Source organism: Schistocerca cancellata, chromosome 6, assembly GCF_023864275.1.
Source record: "Schistocerca cancellata isolate TAMUIC-IGC-003103 chromosome 6, iqSchCanc2.1, whole genome shotgun sequence".
Classification (NCBI taxonomy): Eukaryota; Metazoa; Arthropoda; class Insecta; order Orthoptera; family Acrididae; genus Schistocerca; species Schistocerca cancellata.
In genome coordinates, this window is record NC_064631.1 from 54,925,278 (window position 1) to 54,940,828 (window position 15,551).

The 15,551-nt window shown below is 46.6% G+C and overlaps 1 protein-coding gene across 1 annotated transcript in view; it reads right to left on the minus strand.

Annotated features, from left to right (window-relative positions):
• The window catches only part of LOC126191558 (retinol-binding protein pinta-like), a 101,543-nt gene that overhangs the window by 50,580 nt on the left and 35,412 nt on the right, over positions 1–15,551 (minus strand). The window contains exon 2 of the mRNA XM_049932471.1: positions 10,131–10,291. Coding sequence (XP_049788428.1) covers positions 10,131–10,281 — 151 coding nt within the window. The 5' untranslated portion in view covers positions 10,282–10,291. The remainder of the gene's footprint in view (positions 1–10,130; positions 10,292–15,551) is intronic.

A 15,551-nucleotide genomic window follows, 5' to 3' on the forward strand; every position in this document is an offset into this window, starting at 1 on the left:
TCTCATTTCCTCTTTTCTTTTCTTCATTATTCTTTCAGCTTTCCTCTTTCTTCAGACCACTTCACAATGGTTTTCTTAATGCTTCTGCCTTGTCTTTAATTTGGCACTACAGTTTCGTGTTAGCTCTCATCCAATGATCCTTTTCCATTATGATGCTTTATTACTATTTAATTTTTAAATATGACTCAAGACTGATTCGACAGTATGATAACGTGTAAAACTTGTTGTTGTTTCAACTGGAACAGTTGTTTTGCAGTGGGGCACATTTGGTAAACGAGGTAAATAAATTACTGTAATTAATATATATTTGTAAAACCCTCCTTGACTGACTGCTTGTTGCTCTCGTATACAGAAGACATTCGAGCAGCAAAATATAAAGGACGGAGCTTACATACATTATCTGGTCAAAGGTAACTGGACACATATCAGTGACTGCTAATATGGATTGTGTCCACCTTTCGCGTTTATGACGGCTTGAACGCTAATGGGGACACTTTCAGTGAGGTGTCTGAATGTCTGTGGAGGAATGGCAGCCCACACGTCCTCAAGAGCTTTATTACTACACTCCTGGAAATGGAAAAAAGAACACATAGACACCGGTGTGTCAGACCCACCATACTTGCTCCGGACACTGCGAGAGGGCTGTACAAGCAATGATCACACGCACGGCACAGCGGACACACCAGGAACCGCGGTGTTGGCCGTCGAATGGCACTAGCTGCGCAGAATTTGTGCACCGCCGCCGTCAGTGTCAGCCAGTTTGCCGTGGCATACGGAGCTCCATCGCAGTCTTTAACACTGGTAGCATGCCGCGACAGCGTGGACGTGAACCGTATGTGCAGTTGACGGACTTTGAGCGAGGGCGTATAGTGGGCATGCGGGAGGCCGGGTGGACGTACCGCCTAATTGCTCAACACGTGGGGCGTGAGGTCTCCACAGTACATCGATGATGTCGCCAGTGGTCGGCGGAAGGTGCACGTGCCCGTCGACCTGGGACCGGACCGCAGCGACGCACGGATGCACGCCAAGACCGTAGGATCCTACGCAGTGCCGTAGGGGACCGCACCGCCACTTCCCAGCAAATTAGGGACACTGTTGCTCCTGGGGTATCGGCGAGGACCATTCGCAACCGTCTCCATGAAGCTGGGCTACGGTTCCGCACACCGTTAGGCCGTCTTCCGCTCACGCCCCAACATCGTGCAGCCCGCCTCCAGTGGTGTCGCGACAGGCGTGAATGGAGGGACGAATGGAGACGTGTCGTCTTCAGCGATGAGAGTCGCTTCTGCCTTGGTGCCAATGATGGTCGTATGCGTGTTTGGCGCCGTGCAGGTGAGCGCCACAATCAGGACTGCATACGACCGAGGCACACAGGGCCAACACCCGGCATCATGGTGTGGGGAGCGATCTCCTACACTGGCCGTACACCACTGGTGATCGTCGAGGGGACACTGAATAGTGCACGGTACATCCAAACCGTCATCGAACCCATCGTTCTACCATTCCTAGACCGGCAAGGGAACTTGCTGTTCCAACAGGACAATGCACGTCCGCATGTATCCCGTGCCACCCAACGTGCTCTAGAAGGTGTAAGTCAACTACCCTGGCCAGCAAGATCTCCGGATCTGTCCCCCATTGAGCATGTTTGGGACTGGATGAAGCGTCGTCTCACGCGGTCTGCACGTCCAGCTCGAACGCTGGTCCAACTGAGGCGCCAGGTGGAAATGGCATGGCAAACCGTTCCACAGGACTACATCCAGCATCTCTACGATCGTCTCCATGGGAGAATAGCAGCCTGCATTGCTGCGAAAGGTGGATATACACTGTACTAGTGCCGACATTGTGCATGCTCTGTTGCCTGTGTCTATGTGCCTGTGGTTCTGTCAGTGTGATCATGTGATGTATCTGACCCCAGGAATGTGTCAATAAAGTTTCCCCTTCCTGGGACAATGAATTCACGGTGTTCTTATTTCAATTTCCAGGAGTGTATATTTGTAAAACCCTCCTTGACTGACTGCTTGTTGCTCTCGTATACAGAAGACATTCGAGCAGCAAAATATAAAGGACGGAGCTTACATACATTACCTGGTCAAATGTAACTGGACACATATTAGTGACTGCTAATATGGATTGTGTCTACCTTTCGCGTTTATGACGGCTTGAACGCTAATGAGGACACTTTCAGTGAGGTGTCTGAATGTCTGTGGAGGAATGGCAGCCCACACGTCCTCAAGAGCCGAAATCGGAGAAGGTATTCATGTTGGATGCAATAGTGCGACGTTCCTACTCAAGGTGTTCACTTGGATTCAGGTCGGCACTCCGCACAGGCCAGTGCATTTCAGGAATGTCATTCTCCATAAACGATTGCCCCACAGATGCTGCAGCACGACTGGTTGCATTGTCATGTTGACATAATTATCGTGTCCAAACTGTTCCTCTGCAGCATGCAGTCCAGAATGTTGTATGGCAATAATCTGATGGCAGGTATCATTCTCAAAGCATTTGCCATCAGATTGCCGCAGGTTACAGCATAATTCAGCCCTCCGATATACTCATTTCCAATAATCCACTGTCCAGCAGAGAGGCTCTCTACACCACTAAAAACGCCACATAACATTGATTCTGAAATGTGTGGCTTATGAGGAGCTGCTCGACCGTTGTACCTTATTATTTTTAATTCGCTACGTACAGTCATTCTGCTAGCTGGAGTGCTGATAGCACTTTGGAAATTGCTAGTGATTCAGTTGCTCATTTCATGCGATTTTTTTACAACAACATTTTGTAATGCATGATAGTCTCTGGCGAAACTATACGGGGTCTGGGAGGCCTGTGGTTGTTCCTCCGCGTTTATACGTATCAATCATATCACCAACAGTCGATTTGGAAAGCTGTCCTTGATGAATTTACTACTCACCTGGCATCCAATATTAAACCACATTCGAAGTCAATGAGCTCTGCTGACCTCCCATGCTGCTGTTACTGGCCCTCTACTGACAACACAATATTCTCAACTTCCTTTTACTCTGGCAGGTCAGCCTCTCGTGGCATCTAGTGGTCAGTTCCTCTTTACATAGGGCTAAAATAAATGTCGTGTGACTAGGGCCTACCGTCGGGCAGACCGTTCGCCGGGTGCAAGTCTATAGATTTGACGCCATCTTGGCGACTTGCGCGTCGATGGGGATGAAATGATGATGATTAGGACAACACAACACCCAATCCCTAAGCGGAGAAAATCTCCGACCCAGCCGGGAATCGTACCCAGGTCATTAGGATAGACATTCTGTCGCGCTGACCACTCGGAATACTGTTGATCAAATAATGTATTCTTCTCAACCTCAATTGGCCCATTTCCCTGCTGTTCTGATCAGCTTCCAAATCCTGTCCACCATCTTTGTTGTATCTATAGTTAAAGTGTCTTCTACCCCAGGAACTAAATTCACTGTAGTAGCTGCTCGTTCATTTTCTAACTGCGCTTCCCCGCTAACGGCTGCCTCCTGGAAGAACTTCTCGTTACAACTACACTCCTGGAAATGGAAAAAAGAACACATTGACACCGGTGTGTCAGACCCACCATACTTGCTCCGGACACTGCGAGAGGGCTGTACAAGCAATGATCACACGCACGGCACAGCGGACACACCAGGAACCGCGGTGTTGGCCGTCGAATGGCGCTAGCTGCGCAGCATTTGTGCACCACCGCCGTCAGTGTCAGCCAGTTTGCCGTGGCATACGGAGCTCCATCGCAGTCTTTAACATTGGTAGCATGCCGCGACAGCGTGGACGTGAACCGTATGTGCAGTTGACGGACTTTGAGCGAGGGCGTATAGTGGGCATGCGGGAGGCCCGGTGGACGTACCGCCGAATTGCTCAACACGTGGGGCGTGAGGTCTCCACAGTACATCGATGTTGTCGCCAGTGGTCGGCGGAAGGTGCACGTGCCCGTCGACCTGGGACCGGACCGCAGCGACGCACGGATGCACGCCAAGACCGTAGGATCCTACGCAGTGCCGTAGGGGACCGCACCGCCACTTCCCAGCAAATTAGGGACACTGTTGCTCCTGGGGTATCGGCGAGGACCATTCGCAACCGTCTCCATGAAGCTGGGCTACGGTCCCGCACACCGTTAGGCCGTCTTCCGCTCACGCCCCAACATCGTGCAGCCCGCCTCCAGTGGTGTCGCGACAGGCGTGAATGGAGGGACGAATTGAGACGTGTCGTCTTCAGCGATGAGAGTCGCTTCTGCCTTGGTGCCAATGATGGTCGTATGCGTGTCTGGCGCCGTGCAGGTGAGCGCCACAATCAGGACTGCATACGACCGAGGCACACAGGGCCAACACCCGGCAACATGGTGTGGGGAGCGATCTCCTACACTGGCCGTACACCACTGGTGATCGTCGAGGGGACACTGAATAGTGCACGGTACATCCAAACCGTCATCGAACCCATCGTTCTACCATTCCTAGACCGGCAAGGGAACTTGCTGTTCCAACAGGACAATGCACGTCCGCATGTATCCCGTGCCACCCAACGTGCTCTAGAAGGTGTAAGTCAACTACCCTGGCCAGCAAGATCTCCGGATCTGTCCCCCATTGAGCATGTTTGGGACTGGATGAAGCGTCGTCTCACGCGGTCTGCACGTCCAGCACGAACGCTGGTCCAACTGAGGCGCCAGGTGGAAATGGCATGGCAAGCCGTTCCACAGGACTACATCCAGCATCTCTACGATCGTCTCCATGGGAGAATAGCAGCCTGCATTGCTGCGAAAGGTGGATATACACTGTACTAGTGCCGACATTGTGCATGCTCTGTTGTCTGTGTCTATGTGCCTGTGGTTCTGTCAGTGTGATCATGTGATGTATCTGACCCCAGGAATGTGTCAATAAAGTTTCCCCTTCCTGGGACAATGAATTCACGGTGTTCTTATTTCAATTTCCAGGAGTGTATTTACACAATGATCTGCTGAGAACAGTTAGTTGATACCATGGAAATCCGTCTAACATTCAGGACCATAGTGCAGTGCTAGTGCTGGGAATCTTTCCAAAAGTCAGCTACTCGTGCTTTAGGTAACCCATCTCTCGCAGTCAGGCCAATGGAAGCAGACGTCTTGTTGATGTAATTTCACATGACGCACAAGGTGCTTATAAAAACTATCCTCCCATTAAGATTAGCTTGGTTTATTTGGTGCTGCGACAGCTCGAACTTACTTCTATATATGTAAGTCCAGGCATACTCTCCAAAACACTGTGATGTGAATGGCAGAGCACACTTGGCACTGTACCATATGTCAAGAGATCTCATGTCAAGAGGTCTCCCTGTACCAGTTGCGTATTGAGCGTACGAAAAATAACTGTTTCAGTTCCTCTCTCTGCGTCAAATCCTGTGGTTCCTACGGCAGCGATACGTAGCGGCCTGGAGCGTATTTCTGTAGTTACTCCACTAACTTTTTTTAGGTCATCAGTCTTCTGACTGGTCTGATACGCCCCGCACGAATAGCTCTCCTGTGCCAACGCCTTCATCTTAGAGTAGCAGTTGCAACCTACGTCCCCAATTATTAGCTGGTGTATTCCAGTCTCCATGTTACACTACAGTTTTTACCCTCTTCAGCTCCCTCTAGTACCATGTTCCCTGATGGTTTAACAGGTGTCCTATCGTTCTGTCACTTCTTCTTGTCAGTGTCTTCCACATGTTCCTCTCCTCACCGGTTCTGCGGAGAACCTCCTCATTGCTTATCTTATCAGTCCACCTAAATTTCAACATTCTTCTGTAGCACCACATCTTGAGGCTTCGATTGTCTTTTGTTCCGGTTTTTCCACAGTCCATGTTTCATTACCGTACTACGCTGTGCTGCACTTAATATTGGTTCTGGAAATTCTGTAACTATCATCTCTCAAGATAGTTTACTAATGATATTTCAGATTTATTTGAATTTCCGTGGTGTTATTCCACGAGTGAAACTAACCTGTGACAATTCGCGTTGTCGTTCTTCGCCTACATTCAGTACGCCTTGTTAGTGCCAATTAGTTTAGGTAAGCAGTCTCCTTTGTAGAGTGACTGAATTTTCTCAATATCCTTCTGACAAACTGGAGTCTGCCGCCTGGTTTATCTAGTATCGTGCCTACGTGATAATTTCGTTTCATATTGCTACAAAATTGCTACATACGGATATTTCTATCCGTTGACTAATTTCAGTTGACACTCACCGATAAGGAAGTCGTAGGATACTATCTCTCTGCAATTTGTATACAGCACATTTTCATATTTCTGGAAATCCAAAGTGAGTTTGCACCTCACTGAAGTCTCATCAACTGGTTATTTCCAGCGCTTCTTTTTTCAAATAGTACTTCGTTATAGATAACTGTATAATCTGCAAAAAGGCTGAGGTTACTGCACAAGTGTGCCAGAACTTAAGGACGGAGGTAATTTTCTCGTTCTGTGTCACTTCCAAGCAACACACACTCCTGGAAATGGAAAAAAGAACACATTGATACCGGTGTGTCAGACCCACCATACTTGCTCCGGACACTGCGAGAGGGCTGTACAAGCAATGATCACACGCACGGCACAGCGGACACACCAGGAACCGCGGTGTTGGCCGTCGAATGGCGCTAGCTGCGCAGCATTTGTGCACCGCCGCCGTCAGTGTCAGCCAGTTTGCCGTGGCATACGGAGCTCCATCGCAGTCTTTAACACTGGTAGCATGCCGCGACAGCGTGGACGTGAACCGTATGTGCAGTTGACGGACTTTGAGCGAGGGCGTATAGTGGGCATGCGGGAGGCCGGGTGGACGTACCGCCGAATTGCTCAACACGTGGGGCGTGAGGTCTCCACAGTAGGATCCTACGCAGTGCCGTAGGGGACCGCACCGCCACTTCCCAGCAAATTAGGGACACTGTTGCTCCTGGGGTATCGGTGAGGACCATTCGCAACCGTCTCCATGAAGCTGGGCTACGGTCCCGCACACCGTTAGGCCGTCTTCCGCTCACGCCCCAACATCGTGCAGCCCGCCTCCAGTGGTGTCGCGACAGGCGTGAATGGAGGGACGAATGGAGACGTGTCGTCTTGAGCGATGAGAGTCGCTTCTGCCTTGGTGCCAATGATGGTCGTATGCGTGTTTGGCGCCGTGCAGGTGAGCGCCACAATCAGGACTGCATACGACCGAGGCACACAGGGCCAACACCCGGCATCATGGTGTGGGGAGCGATCTCCTACACTGGCCGTACACCACTGGTGATCGTCGAGGGGACACTGAATAGTGCACGGTACATCCAAACCGTCATCGAACCCATCGTTCTACCATTCCTAGACCGGCAAGGGAACTTGCTGTTCCAACAGGACAATGCACGTCCGCATGTATCCCGTGCCACCCAACGTCCTCTAGAAGGTGTAAGTCAACTACCCTGGCCAGCAAGATCTCCGGATCTGTCACCCATTGAGCATGTTTGGGACTGGATGAAGCGTCGTCTCACGCGGTCTGCACGTCCAGCACGAACGCTGGTCCAACTGAGGCGCCAGGTGGAAATGGCATGGCAAGCCGTTCCACAGGACTACATCCAGCATCTCTACGATCGTCTCCATGGGAGAATAGCAGCCTGCATTGCTGCGAAAGTTGGATATACACTGTACTAGTGCCGACATTGTGCATGCTCTGTTGCCTCTGTCTATGTGCCTGTGGTTCTGTCAGTGTGATCATGTGATGTATCTGACCCCAGGAATGTGTCAATAAAGTTTCCCCTTCCTGGGACAATGAATTCATGGTGTTCTTATTTCAACTTCCAGGAGTGTAGTTCGATGAAACTTGGGACATACATAGAAAGAACTACTACAGCATAGTGCAGACGATAACTGAAAGAAATACACATTAAGAAGAACATAAATGACACTTTTATTCAAAGACAATAAGTACGCTGGAGCAGCCGCGATATACGATAGTTTCTTTGACGTTAGCAAAGGCGGGTCATGGTACTTAACAGCGTGTGTTATGCAGCGATCAGCAACACATGCTCTGCAATGTGTTACCAGGCTGGGCGCTGTATGGAGCTAGTAAGTTTTTGTGATAAGGAATTCCATACCTCCATCAGGCTCGTGGACAACTACTGCATGGTCATTGGTGCATGTAGTTCCGTACCTCCATCAGGGTGGTGGACAACTACTGCATGGTCATTGGTGCAGGTGGATCCATACCTCCATCAGGGTGGTGGACAACTACTGCATGGTCATTGGTTTAGGTGGATCCATACCTCCATCAGGGTGGTGGACAACTACTGCATGGTCATTGGTGCAGGTGGTTCCATACCTCCATCAGGGTGGTGGACAACTATTGCATGGTCATTGGTGCAGGTGGAGGTGTTGTAACACTCCTCCCATGGGTGCTCAGTGTGATTTAAGTCGGGTAAAGGTCAGGTCAGTCCATTCGTCGAATATCCTCTCGCTCCTGCGCTGTTCGACGCGGTCGCGCACTGTTATTAACAAAAAAGAAGTCATTGCCGAATGAACCCCTGAAAAATAGCATGGGGGGAAGGAGTACAATCTCACAGTAAATTTGGCCAGTGAGACTACCATGCTCAAAGATCTGGAGATCGGTATGCCCATGGAACATTAAGCACTCCCACACCATAACACCTAGACCACCAAAACGATCATGTTCTATGATTATTAGTGTTTGTATGTTTGGAGGATGCTGATTCCGCAGCTGTTGTTCAGTTACTGAAAAACCGTTGCAGTTGCTTAATGAGAAATTTATTAAGCCCTCAATTCAGATTTCGGCCTTTATCTTAGGCCATTGTAAAAATAAGAAAAATAGAACTCCACCCAAACAGGCCGTGAAAGCCGAACGGTACCGACCGGCCGCCGTGTCTTCCTCAGGACACAAGCGTCACTGGATGCAGATATAAAGAGGCATGTGGACAGCACACCGCTCTCCCGGCCGTATGTTTGTTTACGAGACCGGAGCCCCTACTTCTCAATCAAGTAACTCCTCAGTTTGCCTGACAAGTGCCTGAGGGCAGCCTGTTTGCTAACAGTGCTCTTTGCACGGTCACCCATCCAAGTGCTGGCTGTTATCAGGTGTATATGAAACTTACGCTGTAGAGAAGCAACGTCGGTGATCAGTTGGATATTCCGACAGTTTTTTTGCAGGAAATACTTGATTATTATTAATATTGTTTTCCGGCTCGGTATAGCGTTCTGCATACTCCCTATTAAGAAATCGAATTTCTAATTACACACTTTGTTTGATAACTCATTTTATGAATAAAGTTTGGCGTGGTACCAAGTCAAATGCTTTTAGTAAGTCAGGAAATGCTGCATCCTTTTCCTACGACTTTCAGAACTTCATGTGAGAAAAGCACGAGTTCGATTCCAAATGATTGATGTTTTCGGATCCATGTGGGTTAGCACTGAGGAAGTCATTCTGCTCGATACACGTCTTTATGTTTGCGCTCAGAATATGTTCTAGTACACTGCAGTAACTAAATAACACTAATAATAATAACTCAGTGTTGGTCAACGTCCTGGTGCAACTGTTTCAGTACCACACCACTCCGGCTACCTGTGTTCCCTAACCAACCCTGGCAATACTAACACTGCTGCGGACCTACGTATCTTCACATCACTCGAAGGTGAAAGCTACGTTGAAGGCAGACGCAAATATTCCGTAGTCCGACTTGTATTCGATCACGCGACCTATTGGTTTCCAGGCACGTGCTTCCTCAATAGCCCCGACTACAATAGCTACATTCACAAGATGCGTCATGGTCGAGAACTGAACAGTGACACGAATACAGAAGAATTTTCCTTTGCTTCAGGTCTACTGTCAAATTTTTTTTGTCATCAGACTACCGGTTTCGGTCTATAATGACCATCTTCAGATCTGTTTTATAAAACATGATTCCAGTATATTAGGTCAAGTTTCTATAAAACAGATCTGAAGATGTCATCATAGACCGAAACCGGTATGACAAAAAAGTTTGTGGCCATAGACGTGAATTAAAGAAAATTTAATAGCTACATTGCTCAGAAGCGCTCTGTTAGAAACTGAAGTGCCCAACAGTAATTTAAAGAACCAACACCAGAACTGGAATCTGTTGCTGGGGATCTCAGAAGAGTGAACTAGAATAATGAGAAAGGTGGCTGACCTATCGCGTCGGGCAGATGCGGTTGCTTTCTGAGCCAGTCTCGCAGAGACGCGATGGTCATTTTGATGTCCTGCTCGTCCGTGCCCAGCTGCTTCCTGATGGTCTCCACCTGCTCGGCCGTCGCAGGGACGAAGTTGTAATCGTCTGTCATCGTTGGTATCCTGTAAGAATAAAGAAAGACACATTGCCAGAATGTCAGCACGCTAATGGATACTCACACTTCTCATAATGTACACAGCATCGGTGGTAAAATTCGCGGCTTGTGAAAAATACAATAACTACTCAAAAGTATCCGGACACCCCTTTCTAACAGGGAATTGACCAATAGATGTCCCGAGAGAGTGACCGATCGGTATAAAAGGAGGCGGGGAGTATAGTATTTTCAGTAAGGAAGCAGCCACACCAGAGTAGGTCGGTCGGAAGAGCTCAGTGACTTCAGACATGGATCAGTTACTGGACGTCACCTGAGTAGCAGATCCTTCACGGACATTTCAGCTCCAAAGCTTTCCAAGTTGACTCTTAGTAATGTGATTGTGAAGGGTAAACGAGAAGGAATAACCACAGCAAATCACGGCAAGACAGATCTCACGTACATACGAACAGGGAGCGTCGAGTATCGCAGAAGATAGTTCTAAAATTCGCATGAAATCAGCGAAAGGAATCAGTCGCGAGTTCCGGACTGCTACCAGACGTGCATCTAGTACAGTCATTGTACGTAGGGAGTTATAAAGAATGAGGTACAGTGGTCGACGAGGTCCTCATGGACCACACATTTCTGTAGCTGATGCCAAGTGATGCTGAACGTGTTTTGAAGAGTGATGCTACTCGACAGCTGATGACTGGAAACGAGCGGGCTGAAATGATGAATCACGCTACACCCTGTGGCAATCCGGCGGATAGAATTTGGATTTGACGAACTCCTAGACAACGTTACCTGCCATCGTGTTTAGTATCAAAAGTGGAAAAAGGATGGTGTGTTACGGAAATTGGGTGTTTTTCGTGGTTAGGATGTGGTAACCTTACCGCACTTAAGAAAACGCTGATTGCAGAGGGATCTGAACACACTATACAGTATCGAGTACTGCGTACATTAGAGAAACAGCTCAGACACGGAGTTCCTCAGGCAGAAAGCAGCGTTTGTGACGAAATGGACTGTCGTGCCCAGAGTCCCGAGATGAACCCAACAGAACACATTTGGAATGGGTGAGAACATAGGCTTCGCTCCAGATCCCAGCGTCCAACATCACTGTTTTCGACTCCCGAGGAGCAGTGGGCTGACATTCCTTCAGAGACATTCAGACGTCTTATTGAAAGTGTTACCACCAAAGTTTAAGTCGTGCCGCGGTGGTCTAGCGATTCTAGGCACTCAGTTCGCGACCGCGCGACTGCTACGGTCGCAGGTTCGAATCCTGCCTAGGGCATGGATGTTTGTGATGTCCTTAGGTTAGTTAGGTTTAAGTAGTTCTAAGTTCTAGGGGACTGATGACCACAGATGTTAAGTCCCATAGTGCTCAGAGCCATTTGAACCATTTTTTTTTTTTTTTTTTTGTTTAAGTCGTCATAAAAGTGAATGGTGGAGGCAGCTCATACTAAAGTCCGCTAATAACTGCCCGGGAACTTCTGACCAGATACTATATATATTTTACGGCAGGGACACACAAAACATGTAACTTTTTGTGAACACATAGATATTCAGCAAAACCAGTGTTTCAGTAAGCCCATTCGCTGACTGTTAAGTGGGCAGATTTCAATCTTTGTTTCATCTCTACTTTCGAGGGCGTAGATCAGTAAGACTTATGGAAGTTTTTTATTTGTAGCTTTTGTCCAGCGCTGCCTATAATAGTGAAAGCAATCGCCAAGCATAAAAACAGTGGTTGGCTTGATTTCATTTACTTGATTTACCTTAACATGGAACATTTCGTTTTCCGAGTACAAGATGCTCATTAATTTATGCTGCATTCAGCATATGAAAATTATTGTCGAAGAAAATATTAGTTTTTATTAAAAGATTCTTTTACTTCTGCGTCATGTAACGATTATTAACTGCCGTAAGTCTCTTGAATTCCGCATGTCTCTATCCCAATGTGGTGTTAGTACTAAGAGGAAAATTGCTGCTAAACATCGGAATATCCAAAGACAGTGCGAATTAAAACATGTCTGCTGCGAAGTAATGAAATAATATTCTTTTTATATTTTTTTTCGTTTAATTTGCTTGAGGTGTTTAGCAGGCGATACAGGTGTTATAATAAATTTCATTAGAGAGAAAGCAACAGAGGAGTTGTTAAATGATATTTTCCAACGAATTATCAAGTGATCCTCTGGGAACGGGCCCTCTCTAAATTTTGAAGAAACCCATTCAATAATATCGTGCGGAATAATTTTCTGAGTTAAATTGCCATATAGAAAGAAAGCATTGATTACACAAAACCGAGCAGTAAGAATAATATGTGGTGTACACCCACGGACGTTATGTAAGTAGTTCTTCAAGGAACTAGGCATTTTAACTGCGCTGTCACGTTACATGTATTCGCTAATTAAATTCGTTGTAAATAATCCATTACATCTTGAGAAGAACAGTGATGTTCATACTCAGAATACTAGAGGCAAAAATGACGTATATTATCCATTGCTTAAGTTGTCAGCGACTGCTCAGAAATACTATATGTGCCAACTAAAATTTTAGGGGTTGCCCAATGACATAAAATGTCTGACAGGAAATGAAGTAAGTATTAAATCTAATTTAAAATCATTTCTCCCGGATAGCTCCTACTCCATTGACGAAATTCTACTCAGAAACCGGTATCCAGTGTAGTTGCATCAGTAGGACTAAAATCATTGTTAACATTAAACATGTATACGTATCCTGTAAACTGAATCGTTACACATTACTTCAACAAAAGAATCGTTCAGATAACCCATGAAACACGTAAGTACTAACTAACTAGCCGGCCTGTGTGGCCGAGCGGTTCTAGGCGCGTCAGTCTGGAACCGCGCGACCGCTACGGTCGCAGGTTCGAATCCTGCCTCGGGCATGGATGTGTGTGATGTCCTTAGGTGAGTTAGGTTTAAGTAGTTCTAAGTTCTAGGGGACTGATGACCTCAGATGTTAAGTCCCATAGTGCTCAGAGCCAACTAACTAACTGACTAACGAATGACATTGTGGGAGCAGTTGTGTAGAATGGGTAGTGATTTTAAAAGAAGTTGTAATATGGCCACCACCAAAAGTCAAACAACGAGAACGAACAGTGGTCGAGTTAAATCAGGCAAAACTAAATAGATTAGATTAGGAAGTAAGAGACTAAGAGCAGTGGATGAGTCTTACTTAAATTTGTTAATGTCCAATATAAGTCTATAAGGTAGCCTTTCAAGCAGATATTTATTTGCCTGGAATCTTGTACGGAAGTAAAATGTAGACAGTAGGGAGTAAAGACAAAGACAAAACTCTTGCCACTGAAGTGTAGTATTACAGAATAATGCTGAAGAGTAGATGGATAGAAAGAATGACTGATAAGGAGGTACCGATGCGAATAGGGGAAAAAAGAAATTTATGGCACAACTCGGCTTAAAGAAAGGGTCTGTTGGACACGTTCTGAGATCTGAAGGAATCGACAGCTTGGTAAGGGAGCGAAGCGCGACGAGTAAAATCTGTAGAAGAAGTCTTGAATGTAATAATTACATTGAAACCAGTAACTCCCCATACACTCGAGTCTCTAAAGAATCAAACTCCCATGCATAAAACAGCTTCAGTCTGGGTGATTACAGCGTGGTTAATTTGCGCTCCACCTTAAGAAAAGCTAGTTTTTCACGCATCTCAGTGTTTCGACATATCTCGTGGGCTATGAGTCGTATAATGATATAATTTTTTAGATACATTTAGTGGTATATGTTGAGATTGTTTGCAAAATGTGTTGAGAATAGTCAGTAGTAAAGAAGTAATAAATTAAAACGCCAAACCTGATGCTGAAGTTTCACTGCGTGAACAGCGAAACACTAGTATGGGAGAAACTTTTTCCCTTTCATTGTTTTATCGGTGAGGGAGGCGGGAGGGTGGGAAGAGTGCGTTATGTCAGCGACAAAAAAAAAAGGTTCAAATGGCTCTACTCACTATGGGACTCAACATCTATGGTCATTAGTCCCCTAGAATTAAGAACTATTTGAACCTAACTAACCTAAGGACATCACACAACACCCAGTCATCACCAGGCAGAGAAAATCCCTGACCCCGCCGGGAATCGAACCCGGAAACACGGGCGCGGGAAGCGAGAACGCTACCGCACGACCACGAACTGCGGATGTCAGCGACAACAATTTTGGGAAAGGTTGAACCTCTGTGTGAGGTTTGTCGGAAGTTACTAAGTCCTCTCATTATGAAATAATGTACGAGGGGGCATTCAATAAGTAATACAACACGTTTTGTTTCGACTAATTTTCTTTGAGGAAATTCAGAATTTATTGTCGAACATGGCGTAATATTGCTGCTTCAGCCGGTATAGTTTCATGAAGTTCCAACAGGTGGCAGTGCTGTACGTAGCTTTCAAAATAGCAGGGGCGCTCCAAGCAGAGAGTTATCATTGAGTTTGTTTTGGCGGAAAACCAGAGCATCGCAAATATTCGTAGAGTGGGGAATAATAATATTGTGTATTAGGACCATAAATAAAACGAACCTGCTTTAAGAAAAGTAGTGTGTTACATAATTATTAAACACCCCTCGTATGATTATAGTCTGGGTAGTTTGCACGCCATGAGTTACGCTGCCCACATATTCACAGTTTCTAACTTCCATACTTGACTTATTGTTTTAAACCTTTAACGAAAGATTTTTCCTCTTAATGAGTAGATTATGACTGCTTTTTAAATTTTTTAAATTTGATCGGTTATTTTTGTTTCTGAAAGCCGTCACATAGGATACCTGCATTTGAGACCATGTGACAGTTTAAGCCATTTCGTGATACAGATGGGTGTGCAGGCTGCAGTAGTGATACAGAGATGAACAGGCTTGCACAGAATAGGCTAGCATGGAGAGTTGCAGCAAACTGGTCTTGGGACTGGAATGGAATGTGCGTATGGTATTACTAGCCCGAAGACCGCGTTCTGAGTGTTCGGCCGCCTGGTGAATGTCTTTTTATTTGAAGTCATTATGGCGAATTGCGCGTCAATGATGATGAAATGATAATGAGGACGCACACAAGCTCACTTCCGAGCGAGGAATATCCCCTACCCCGTCGGCGGTGATCGAATCGCGGCCGCATGATCGAGAATCTGCAATGTTAACCAAAAGGCCACGACCCGCTGCACCTTGGATTGTAGATCATAACAATAACGCTCATGTGTTACTTTAAGTGTGGTGCAGAGTTGTTCACTGTTTTCCATAAAATCGAACTACTACTTCTACTTCTGAGGAATATGTCTTCTCTTGCAGGT